This window comes from Paracoccidioides lutzii, assembly GCF_000150705.2.
Source record: "Paracoccidioides lutzii Pb01 unplaced genomic scaffold supercont2.69, whole genome shotgun sequence".
Taxonomy (NCBI): domain Eukaryota; kingdom Fungi; phylum Ascomycota; class Eurotiomycetes; order Onygenales; family Ajellomycetaceae; genus Paracoccidioides; species Paracoccidioides lutzii.
This window is the reverse complement of record NW_015441015.1, coordinates 1-13,284: the sequence shown is the minus strand read 5'-3', so window position 1 is coordinate 13,284 and position 13,284 is coordinate 1. Positions and strand designations below refer to the sequence as shown.

At 36.0% G+C, this 13,284-nt stretch overlaps 3 protein-coding genes across 3 annotated transcripts; all 3 read right to left on the bottom strand.

Moving 5' to 3' along the window:
- Nucleotides 1-3,236: 3,236 nt before the first annotated feature.
- PAAG_09070 (hypothetical protein) lies at nt 3,237-4,565 on the bottom strand (the record flags this gene model as incomplete). Its single annotated transcript, XM_002788971.1, has 1 exon — nt 3,237-4,565. One exon carries the CDS (start codon nt 4,563-4,565, stop codon nt 3,237-3,239), a length of 1,329 nt encoding a protein of 442 aa, XP_002789017.1.
- A 1,065-nt stretch (nt 4,566-5,630) lies between these two features.
- PAAG_12682 (hypothetical protein) lies at nt 5,631-6,038 on the bottom strand (the record flags this gene model as incomplete). Its single annotated transcript, XM_015848144.1, has 1 exon — nt 5,631-6,038. One exon carries the CDS (start codon nt 6,036-6,038, stop codon nt 5,631-5,633), a length of 408 nt encoding a protein of 135 aa, XP_015702242.1.
- Nucleotides 6,039-6,118: 80 nt separating this feature from the next.
- On the bottom strand, nt 6,119-7,976 carry PAAG_09069 (hypothetical protein; the record flags this gene model as incomplete). Its single annotated transcript, XM_002788970.2, has 6 exons — nt 6,119-6,381; nt 6,493-6,677; nt 6,819-7,312; nt 7,357-7,398; nt 7,511-7,824; nt 7,911-7,976. Coding segments are annotated over 6 exons (1,364 nt in total), but the record flags the coding sequence as incomplete, so codon positions are not given.
- Nucleotides 7,977-13,284: the final 5,308 nt, after the last annotated feature.

Here is a 13,284-nt window from a genome sequence, read left to right as displayed (position 1 = left end):
CCTTGTACGCCCCAAATCCTTCATAATCTCATTGTTGAGATTCTAAAAGCACCTATTGGAGTCAACTGGGTGACTCAGTTCAGCAAGCGCCACAAGGATGTGATCAAGTCACTCTACCTGTGAAATATTGATCAAAAACACAAGATTGCAGACAATTCTGCATACTTCAAGCATTATTTTGATCTTGTAATAGATTTCTTTCTTATACTGCTTTTTTAATTTTCATCTTGCTAATTTATCTTAATTTTTCAGCTGCAGGCAAAAATCATGAAATACAACCTTGAACCTGTGAATATCTACAACTTTGATGAGAAAGAATTCAAATGTATTGTATTGATTAATTCACTCAAATCAGGCTGTATGATAGGTGCCAGCCAGGATGGCAGTCAAGAATTCATAACACTACTTGCCTCAATTTGCGCAGATGGAACTTCGCTCCCACCTGCTCTCATATATCAAGGGGAATCAAGAGATATGCAAGATACTTGGCTTGAAGATTTTGATAGTGAAAAGGATTAGGCCTACTTCACTGCTTCAGAAAATGGGTGGAGCAATGATGAATATGGGTTAACATGGTTAAAGAAGATCTTTGAACCTCTTACAAAAAAGAAGACAGGCCGCGGATATAGACTTCTTATATTGAATGACCACTCATCCCATGTTAATATGGCATTCATCAATTATGCAGATCAGAATTGAATTCTTCTCACTGTCTTTCCTCCTCATTCTACACACTGATTACAGCCGCTAGATGTTGGGATATTTGGACCATTGGGTAAATCATATTCCAAACAACTGAATGAATGAATGAGAACTGGAATGGGATTCATACGCACTACAAAGAGGTCTTTTTGGCAGCTTTTTGACACTGTGTGGAAGGAGGCAGTTACATCTTCAAATATTGAAGCTGCATTTACTGCTACTGGCCTACATCCATTCAATCCAGAATGCATTCTTAAAAAGCTTCAAATACGACCTTGCACCCCCCCTGATGCAATATATCAACCAAGAACACCTACTTCTATTGTTGGCCTGTGGAAATTGGTGAAGCAAGTCAAGCAACAGCAGCATCAAATATCTAATGATCTCAACCAGGTGATCTGTGCAGGGGAAAATCTTGCTCTTGATAAAGAGGTTCTTTTAATAGAGAATCAGCAGCTTCAAAAAGCTCTTAATCAAGAGAGGAGATGTCACAAGCGTGGCAGGGCAATGAGGCTGCTAGATCCCTTGAATCCATCATTGGTGCAGTTCTTCTCACCAGCAAAGGTGCAGAGCATCCGCAAGAATTTGGCGGCCTCAGAGGTTGCCAAAAAGGATGAGCAAGCTTGTAAGGAGGATGCAAAGCTGCAACACACTATTCTTAAGGAACAGAAGGAGGCAGATATCATCCAGCAGAGGATGGAGCGGGAGGCAGCTCACCAGGCCACAAAACAGCAAAAGGAAATGGATAAGGCCACAAGAGCTGCTCAACGGCAGATTGACAAGGAGCTTAGAGATGAGGAAAAGGCTCAGGAGCAAAAAGAAAAGGAAGAATGAGCTGCCGTACGGCTACAATCATGATTGAATTGAAGAATTCAAAAATCACCTTCCTAATCCGGAAAGTAGACCCTCAATTTCGCAAAGAGTGGCTAAATCACGTTTTCAGAGCCCTGCCAGAGTGCCCACGGATCCACTGCCAGAGGGATATGATGATATTGCAATCTCTACTGGTTTAATGACTGCTTGCTCACTGAATCTGCCTCCACCCAAGATTTCACATTCTGGGCAAGTTATTAAGCCAAACAAACGTTTACTGAATTAGCTATATATTTTTATATGTAATTTTCTATATATATTTTCATCCTATAATATATCATCTTAAAATCTAATTGCGTTGTTGAAATAACGTTGAAAATATTTCATCATAGTGATGGCGAAATGGCGGGCGTGGTGGATTACGTTACCTGATGCCATTATAACCCGCATATCTGAACTTCAAATCATGTTGTCGACTGTAGTGCTGCCGATTCTTAGGCAACAACGTTTTCACCAAAACTGGCTATGATGCTTATATCTCGTCCCGGAGAGCAGAGGGGGATATGAAGTGTAACACCCCATGGCCTGTGTTTTGCGACTCTTATTGTTTTGTTAAATGATGGAAGACGGCTCGCTTTTTGGCTTTTTGTTCCCTTTTTGCCCTGTTTTGCTTTCAATTTTGACTTTTTCCTCTTCAGTTGATTTTGGTTGTTGCAATTTTGTCCCTCAGGTTTATCGTCTGGCAAGTATAGCGAAGATGGGGAATCAAAGGTGGAACATAGGCAAAAAGAACAATCGTCACGGTATTGATTGCTTAATGGACTTCAAGCTGTTGCTCTGTTTACAGATATTTCCAATGACATTCGGTCAGCTGGACTTGTGGCGTTGGGTCACTAGCTCTAGCACTTGTGCTCTAGCAAGATTTATTGCAAATCTACGCAGTTACAGCTCAACAGACATTCTTTTTTGTTTCGATTAAATGCCATTTCCCATGATTTCTACTACTGCCTCCTTCAAGACCTCTGAAATCATCAATCTAATGGAGAACTGGTGAAACCTAATTCTCCACAGTTTATGGAAGTTAAATGACCGCTGTTCTCTTTTATCTTTTAATATTTCATCTGCTTCGAAAAGCATATCAACCTATAGCGCTAATGGAAAAATAACCACCGTATTTTCTCCTAGCCACTTTGTTCTAAAAGTTATTGAATATATATCTGGGGATAGAATCAATCTCTCGCATGTTTGGTAGAAATAGGCTACGTCCCAGTGTCAACTTCGGCTTGCCGATGTAAAAGTTTGTCGTGTGTCGGCCCGAGCCGAGGAAATTCAGTTCCCTTTTCGTCCAGCCGTTCCTAAGACGGGCTTCGCAATAGCCAGACAGCCAGACTTACCTTAAGCTTCCTGTCATGACTTCGGCAGAGTTGCTATAGTATTACTGGTCCGAGATGTTTCCAAGCAAATATACAAGATAATGCTTACCCATCTCCAACGATCTTTCACAACAGGTAGGAGAATCCTTTTTAAAGAGCTGTTCTCTGAATCAATACTGCTCCACTTAATTAGCCATCATACATTTCTTAATTTAAGCTACAGCTACTGCTTAAAACGCAAATTTGAAACTAATAATTCTGAAATTGCCCTGGAACTTCTAATTGCTCGTCAAATATGTCCTTGGAAACTGGTAAACAAGGAATTAATCTTGAAGTTCAATTTAGACCCTAGGATTGCTTCCCCTTTTCTTGATTTTTATCATCATCAACACCTCCTCCACCAACGTCATACCTGGCCTTCTTTTTATATTTCTCACTACCCTTGCGCTTTGCTTTCTTTGACTTAGCTTCAGCGCCGCTGGGATGGCGGTGACGAGACTGATCGTGTTCTTTTTTTTCCACCTGGAGTTCCCTTACCAGCTCATCGATATCTACGATTGAGCTTTTCTCACAATTATCCCCTTCATCTCCCACTTCCATTGTGCTATTATCCGCCCGTTCATACCCGGAAAGCTTGATGTAATCTCCAAGGTCATTGGCATCAAGCATGAACAGGATTTCCACGTCTCGCTCTTGATTTCTGCGGATAATATCCATATCATTTTTTGAAGAGAGTCCTCTCTGCGTACTTCCAGAATGCGAAGTTTTCATTGGATCTTTCTGCAATTCTTTAATTCGCAAGTAGTCCTTGCCATTGGCCCCTTGGATTTTGAGAAAGGCATTCTGAGCCTTTGACAAGAACACCATAGCCCTCCCCTCATCAGAGTGCCACGTGCAGACGAATGCACAATGTTCCCAAATCCGAGCAAATCGATTATCAGTTATTTCAGCCTTGAGGTGTATGTCTAAAAGCGTGTGGGCCATCTGCAGGATACCCGCCGGTTCTGCATCGATTACCTTTTCCGTGAAGATGATTGGGAGTTTTAAGTAGATAAGTTCAAACCCAGCCTCAATTCTGGAGTTTTCTTTTCCGCAGAGCTTGCAAGCACACTCAAACCCATACTCCTGCAGGAGGAACTGTTGGCGGCTGGCTCTATCCATGTACAAGACGTCATATGGAATTGTGATTTCCTCCCCCTGCGCAACCTTCTTACAAGCGTATACGGTAAGGAAATATCTCTCCTCCTTGTCATTGTTGCATTTCATTGTAAACAGCGTATGCTGGGCGTTTGGAAGACATGCATGGTTGAGGTACGCGGAGCTCAAACCAAGGACACGACCTCTCACGGCCCCTATCTGTATTGGGATGGAACCTCGCTCGAAAACAGCTGCAAATGGACCCCATTTTTCCTTCGGCAGATGGGGAAGCTCGAAGAACCTGCGGCTGAAACTTGGGTTCGCCACGGCTTTCACTTGCTGCGCAAGGTACTTGTTATATGAAGCGATTGAACCTCCGGTGGTCTCAAGAGTCCCTACGGCGACCATCACTTCTTCACAGACGATACACTCTCCTTCGTCAAAGCTCTCATTCGCGACGAGCCCCTGTCCTCTGTCTCCGCAGGTTTTAGCCTCGTAGATCGATGTAGAGTTAATTAATGTTGACAGATTAAGCAACATCTTGGCATCGAATTTCCCTGGTTATACGTTCTGCATGTAAAGTATTTGGTTAGACGCAATATACTTTTTTATAAAAAGCAACCTGAGACCTTTGTGAGTGGCTCTGTGTTTACCTGTATTAGATGCGTGATCACTTGTACAGGAGTGCCGGAACTCTTAATTTTAGAACTTCTTAGGTGTGATATGTGTGATATAAGGAGTGAAGATTTATCTATTTCATGCAAGGATTCTAGCATGACATGAAAGAAGAGAGGAACAGATACATATAGAACAATGATAGAAGAGAAAAAGAAAAGATAATAGCATCTGTTGCTCTGACAATTAATTATACCCATATTGTCTGCACACTACTCATTCTTCGACAGAAAATCGAATATCCCATCTTATAAAAGTCGTCTTTAAGCTTCTTTTAGCTGATTTTTTATTTTTATTTTTATTTTTTTTATTATCGTCCAACACAAATATGAGAATTTTCTGAAATTATTATTATATGCTGTCTTTCTCAAATGTTCACCATTTTTCAAGTCAATTCTATCGTTGCAACCTGTCTCATGATCTTAGAAAGAAGAATAAGAAAGTACAAATAAAGAAAAACAGTTAAGTGTATGATAAATTGGCATCCTACTTATCTCTCCATTTCTTTCTACTCTAATTAAAGTCAGGTAGTCATTGGAAATGTAATTAATCAGGTTTCTGAGTTCTGGTGTCTCGATGACTACTCAGAAGGAGAAAGTCATGGAAATGTAAAGGAAAGGAAAGGAAACTGAGTTTATCATGATGGATCCGCGTAAACGGTGAACGAGCAGTTCTTGACAGGAAATTATCAGATCAGCTGAAAATCGGTGAATTCGTCCAGATGTACATCCAAAATAATCCTTTTACAAGCAACAATGGCTTTCGAATGGAACAAAGTATTGGTAACAATCCTCGTCAAAAAGGAAAAGCGTGGTTACGTACCACTAAAGTATATGCAAAGCACGGAAGTAAATTAGAAATCTGTCGGCTTCGAAATGTGCGGATGCAAGTAGTTAAAAAATATGTTCCATTGAAGAAGTCGTTGAGCGTTTAAGACTCATCACTGTAAGGAAAATTCAGAGATTGTATGTTGGACCAAGAGAATTCGATATTTGGATCTATGACAGCGAGTTCTAGCAGATCGATCAAGTCGGGTCCCGTTGTCTGGTTTAATGGTTCGGATGCTTTTGGCATCTCTGACTCTAATAGTGAACCACCAAGTTGCTCTGATCTATCCTGGTTCATCATAGGAGGGAGTATCGTTGAATAGTCAATTTCATCCTTAGCTAAGATGCAATTGGGGAAGGTTGACCAACATTGGTGGCTATATGATATTGGGGATTGTAGCTTCTCCTCGGTTCTCAAAAAGGTTGTCGTCGAAAGGTCGCTTAAAGGCTTCTCCACTTGGCAAATTATTGAAAGAACCGTCATAGGATAATGGCAAACGAGCCAAAACATTGTTAGTGGCGTTTCCAAGAGAAAAGGGAGTCCGTAGTACCATCTTTCCTAAGTATGAAACTCGATGTTCAAGCATTTCATTACGGCGCCTCAATTGCTGAATTTCGACGCTCAATGATAACATCGTTTCCCTTGTCGGTGTGTTCGAGTTGGGGCTGAGTGGGGAATTGCCGATTTCGTAGGGCTGCATATTTGAAGACTTGAGATATATTCATGAATCCAGAGTTAGATGGAGACGAATTGTAAGTGTTCGAAGATCCTGAATTACCTCTCAATGACGCAGGAAATCCTTCAACAGAAGTATTCAATCGAGGTAACAAGGGTCGAGACGATGGCTCCCAATCTACGCATGGTTAGTACCCCTGCTCGATTACACGTCGCGGAATTTAACGAATTATGCATTATGATAGCTTGTAGAGAAACGGGAAAAAAAAAGGAGACAAATTCTGCTCACATGGGGATTTGGGTAGGGGCGCCCCTCTGAATCTTTCCCGCCACATAGAAGCCCATATCTCCTCCTGAGAACAATGAAGCTTCATAGTACGGCTTTGGGCAAGATCCCGTCGAAGCTGGCTATTTTCAAATGTCCGATAACATTCGCTGCAAACGTATTCACCGTGGGTCTGAGAGAGGTGACGCCTACGAAATTGTTAGCACAATGTTCAGTTTATGAGAATGTCATCGCAGGTGTAGAGAAGAATAAAACCGCAAGACTAGCAATGAGTATTCATTCACATACTTGAGTATTGAAATGCATGCAAAGCTGGTCCCAGAACATACGAGGTACCTTCGATCACGATCTCCATGGTAGACTTATGGATCACACTTATGACAGAGACATGCGAATTGCCGTTTGGCTCGCCCGGGAACTGGGCTCTTGAACCGCTTGCGTTTTGGTTCTTATTACCCTCGTCATCTTCGCCCTCGGAATTGTTCCCACTTTCGTCGGGGTTCCTGGCCTTTTCGCCACTGTCTCCAGTTACAAAATCGAAACTATATTGAGACGTAGCACTTGTAGCTTCGTGCGCTTGAAAACTTCCTCCACTTTTATATTCGGAATAACCGGTTGTTTTCTGGCGAACTCCATGTTTATGCTTTTCTGGTGGTAAAATCCTAACATTCGTATCTTGATCGGAGACATCTCTTCCATCAACGCAGCCTTCCTGAGGGTGGAACGTTATATTCCCCGCCATGGGACGAGGTGTAACGGGCAATTTGCCCAAGTGAGAATCCGTTATCGGAGACGAGCCCTTGAGAAGGTCGGGCTCCAAGGACTAACCGAATCTTATTGTCTGCTTTTGGAGGACGTTCCACAGACGGCTCTTTTTGGACTAGATAGCTTTTTGAAGCGGGTATAGAGCTAGTTTGATATTGAAATCCGCATGGAGAGCTTTTGCAACAGACCCTTACTCCCGAAATTGAGTGTAGGGGAGGACTAAATCTTTAATGTAATGATACTCGGCCTTTTGTACTTGAGCTTGTATCAGGAAGCTCAACAGGGGTGAAAGCCGGTAGTTCGGGAACAAGTGTTTCTGATAATCCATCGCCAGGCCTATCCTAAGACAATGGGGAGCGTGCCATTGGTATCGGAGTCGAATTCGAAGAATTGAAAGACCGGAAAGATGGATTATTTCAATGGTTCGCCAGCTAGTCCTTAGTCCTGGAAAATCGTCCTTTTGATTTTTGTCGTTCAGTTCAAACGTTGGGTTTTGTAGCGTCTCCTTCAGCGAAATATCTTCACCGCAAGATTGGTGGACATGGTGCCCCTTCAAGGTAATCCATAATACTCCCAAGAGCGTCCTGCACCAAAGGTTTATTTTCGGGAAATAGAAAAATTGCTGTTCTGGTGAAAGCAGCATAGCTCTCCCATACATCGACAGGTATTATGGTCAAATGTTGGAGTGATTTCTGATCCGTCAGACCGTCCACTTTTCGTTTCTGTACCCAAAGGAGCATAAGAACCGGAATCTGTCTGGACTGGCATTTTCTTGAAGTGATTCCACCATTTATTTAATATTTTCGCAAGTTTGCGGCTTTTGTTTTCAGAGATTCTTTTCCTAACTAAAACAATATTAACTTCTTTTTGGCTTTCGAATTCCAATATTATAAGGAGGCAACAGAACATAAATAGTATCCCCGGTGGCAGACACTCGGGCATGGGTATTTGGGGGGACTTCCAACTTTTCATGCATGTTTTCCAAGTGCCGTGAAAGTCGAGAGGGTCACATTGGTGGGCACATTATCTGCTCTTGCCCCTTTTCGCACTTGATACGATCGACGATTTGGTTAAGTTGAAACCAAGTTGGATGTTCTCATCTTGGGCAATAATATGGATTTTACGCTGAAAGTTGAATTTTTTGCAAGCCTGAGTTTTACCTCAACAATCTCCTAAAAGACGATTAAATTCACATCATGAATGTTCAACAAACCTCAGTTCAACATTCTCCAAGGGCCGCCATAACGGGGAATCGTCGCAAGGGGTCACAGTGATGCCTAGCAGAGATTTGGAAATTTTTGTCAACAGTTGCCGCGTGTTAAGGCAACAACTTGAGCGGAAACCGAGTATTCTTGGCAACAATGCTGGAAATTGCCTTGTATTCAAAGGTCAGTTTGTCAGGTGAGCGCACCTTGATACGCAGATATATAGTTAACCTGAGGGTTCCCACAGCTACTATTTCATCAAGGGTGGTCGTCTGTAGATTGGAGTTATTGAACGATCTGGTATTTCCCCACATTACTCCTCTCGTATAATGTTAAAATACAGATCATTATGTATCTGACAAAAGGCGAGGCACTGTATGTACCCGCCATTTCTTCAGGTACAATATCCGAATTTAACACCTGGTTGAGCCTGCGGGATACATTGGAAGATGAATTAGGATGTCTCCCGGGAGGAGATGTGCGTCATTAGCATATCGCATGAACTATGAGCAAGTTGGCAGTCTGCAGACAAATCAAGGTATAATCGCCACCAAATCTCTATGGAAAACCACGCGAAGCGCTGACAAATGTCTTTCAAGACAGGGCCAAGTGCGGTGAAATAGTTTAAGCTTCAACGCAGCAGTGCAACCTTCAATGACTGAATGTGGCTCAGTTGCTGATGTGAGAGAGCCGCTTATCATGCACGCAGAACATGCAGAGGTAAACCAGTAAGCAAATGCAAGTTATCTCATACATTTTCTTTTGCCTTGGCCATTTTGAGCCTCTATATTTCCCTTCCCTCTCCCTCTCCCTCACCTGGCTCCACTCCTCTCGTGCACTTCGCTCAATCCGCCTTTCACATCCAATGCTGAAGAGTTCGTAAGGCTTACCCATACCTCTAGTTTCCAAAGACTAGTTTTTCGAACGTAAGTAAAGCATATATATCGTAGGCAGTGTTGAACTATACCCTGAATGTGTCGAAACGAAGGAAGGGGTAAAATTTATGTGAGGGCAAGGCATCTTCTTTTAATTATTTTCTTTTTCCGTCCTCGATTCGAATAGTTAACATGTGTTGAATCCTGAACCCTTATTCCGGCCCTCACCTGTGTCATCGTCAGCACTGCCATCAAGCCGCCCCTTGGCAGGACAGACTGAAAGGCTGCTTCGCACCTTGGATGCATTAACTTGTCGGACATTTCCGTCACGTAACCTGCTTTCCACAATATATAGTCGTTCTCGTAGCGCGCAATCTCTGCAATGAATCAAGCTTGCCACTCTGTCATAACTTGCTTGGTCTAGACCCAACTTGAAGGCCGTGAAAATTCTTTTTCGGTGTCCGATCGATTTGCGCAGGACACAGGTCCTCTGATGGGAAGAATTTATTTGACTTCAAGCATGTCGGTTGAACTGAAGCCATTTAAGGCTTTAACAAATCATGAGCTGATCGAAGAACAGATATTGTGGAGACAAAACCTTGGCACTCAAGTTGGAGGTTAATTAATGGGAAGTAGTACACGGCAGGTTAAAATATTAAACTCCAGATATCAAAATCTTTCTTGGGTTTAACTACATAATTATTTTAATCCACCAGTCAACGAACGCGATTTTTACTCTACTAACCCCCAAGCTTCAAATGTCAATGTCATGTCAAATAACATGAATATCAAACTTGCAATACTTAAATATCTCTTTAAGAAAGATACAAATTACACTATTATTTGTTGATAAATATATAAAACTGAATACTGCAGTAACTTTTTTGAAAATATAAAAAAATAATGATTTTTTCAAATCTTTTAAATTTAAAAATTTTAGTAAAGTTTTTTATATTAAAATATAAATTTTAAAATAAAATTTGTAATATTAATAATTTTTAAAAATATATAAATTATTTATAAAAATTTTATTTATAAAGTTTTTAAAGTCTTAAAATTATATTTTTATAAATAAATATTATAATGATAAATATTATAACTTAGTTTAAAATTAAAATAATAATAATATAAAACTTTAATTTATTTATTTAATCAGATAATTTATAATATAAATACTAAATTAAGAATTATAATATTAAATAAAAGAGTAATTAGATATAAAAAAATAATAATTAAAATAAATTAATCTTTTAGACTAAGTAAATTAATTTTAGTTTATATTATAAATAGTTATAATATAATATTACTCTCTGATTTAAAGAAGTACTTATTTTCAAGTAAATATATTAGAAGTAAAAAAAAAGCAAATAAAATTTATTAAATTTATCAATAAATTAATTATTTTAATTATTTATATATATATATATTATACTTTATTAATATTAAAATTATTATCATTAAAATTTTATCTAAAGATTAAAATCTATTAAATAGTTTAACAGTAATAATAAAATTTAAAAAAATAAAAATAAAAACTATAATTTTTAATTAAAAAATTATAAGATCTACAATATATATAATAGTCTTTATGACTATTTTTCTTCTATTAAGAAAATAAAATTAATAAAATATTTAAGAAATTAATATTTATATATTAGTATTTTTTATAATTAAAATTATATTATATTTAAATTATTTATTAAATTTATAATATTTTTTTTTAATCTTTATAAAGTTCTGTATTTATTTTTTATCTCTTATTTATTTACTTTTTTTATCTAATAAATTTTTTTTATAAAAAAATATTAAAATTATATTTAATAACATATTTATTATAAAATATATAATAAAAAGTTATATAAAAGTTAAAAATATTAAATTAAACTTAACTTAATTTTATAAAATTATAATAATCAAAGTGATCATAATAATTATAGTAATTATAATAAGCAAATTTAAAAATATAAAATAAAGATAAATAAGAGATAATAAAAGTTAATTATAGAATAATATATAAAAACTTTCTATAAATATAAAAAAAAATTAACTGCTGAGCTAGATATTATTAAATTAATATATTAAGATTTTAATAAAGTTAAAATATTTTTAAAAAATTCAATAAATTTTAAATTTTAATTTTATAAAGAATATATTCAAACTTAATAATATAATTTATTAAAAATTTATCTGATCTCTGCTTTAAACTATTTATTTTATCTTTTATTTTAATTATTTTACACGAATTATCATATAAAAAAAAACTAATTGAAAATTTGATTTATAGCTTTAATTATTTAATTTTTCAACTTGAGTAAGTTAAGAAAAAATTATTTAATATAGATTCAAGTAAAATAATATAACTGAGTATTTAAATCTTTAATAATAATTTGATTAATATAATTTATCTTTGATTGAAAGAAGTTAGATATTAAATTTCAGAGTTTAAATAGTAAATTTTTTTAAATTTAACAATAAGAGTCTTAGATAAAATTAAAATTAAAAGCTACTTAAAGCAACTTGTTAAAATTAATATTTAATTTATTAAGATTAATATTCAGCTTAAAGTTATTAATTTTGATTATAAAATATATAAATAATACTTTTAAATTTCTAACAAAGAGTAGTAAAAGAAGTTTTTTTAATAAAGATAAGAATATATAAAAATATATAAAAAATTAATAAAAGTTTCTAAGCATTTAACACAGTTACAACTATTGAAAAATTTATTCAAATATGAGTATAGTTATAAATATGAATAGAGATATAGATCTAGAACATGAATATAGATATAAATATAAACATAGATATAAAATTTATTTAGTTAATTTCTAGAGTTTTTTTTAAAAAAAAAAAATTTATTATTATATTATAATTTAATCTAGAGTAAAAATAAAATCTTTAATTTATTTATCTAATTAAATAGCTATAATAATAATATTAAACTAAGAAATAAAATATTAAGTAAATAAGTAACTGAATATAAAAAATAACTGAGAATTTAATCAAATCAATCTTTAAAGTAAAATGAATTAATTTTAATATATATGTAAGAAGTTATATCATAATAGAAGTCAGATATCAAATTTTATAGTTTGATCAATAAATTTTTAAAGTTAAATAATAAAAGTTTTATATAGAATTAAGATCAAAAGTTATTTATAACTATCTATAAAAATTAATATTCAGTTTAAAGCTATTGACTTTAATTATAAAGCTTTTAAAAAGCACTTTTAAATTTCTAATAAATAGTAATAAAAGAAGTTTTTATAATAAAAATAAGAATAAATAAATCTATCACAACTTCAATCTAGATATAAATGAATAAATATTTAATTGTTAACTAAATAAACTATCTGAGTGAATACTAAAATGATTTTTAAGAGATGGGTTCAGAGAAGGCTCTGTTTATATACCTCTTTTTCTTAATACTGTTTCTCATATTTACATGTTATTTGTATATAGGGTAATTGTGAGGTTGATTGCTATGTCATTGCTTAGACAGTTGCAATTCTCAATTACCTTGACCTGTGTGATGATTAATCACCTCAGCTTGTGGTGATTATACTATTGAGAAGGTTGGACATAACTCTGTTCTATATCATCACAAAAATAATAAAAAAAATTAACAAAATATAATGGTATAGAACAGGTTTATGTCCAATCTTCTTGACAGTGTAATCACTACAGGCTGAGGTGATCAGTCATCATACAGGCTGAGGTAATCAGTCATCATACAGTCTGAGATGATTGGTCATCATACAGGTCAAGATGATTGGTAAATAACAATTGTCTAGACAACAGCAAATAACCTCACAATTACCTTATGTTTTTTTATAAAAGAGCAGTGGTACTTTTTTGTGTGGAGAGGTCGTTAAAACGTCATTTTAACCCAGTTGTGGAAAATACAACATCACCAGGGAAATATCGCTGGCGGCCAAAGAATCTGTTTG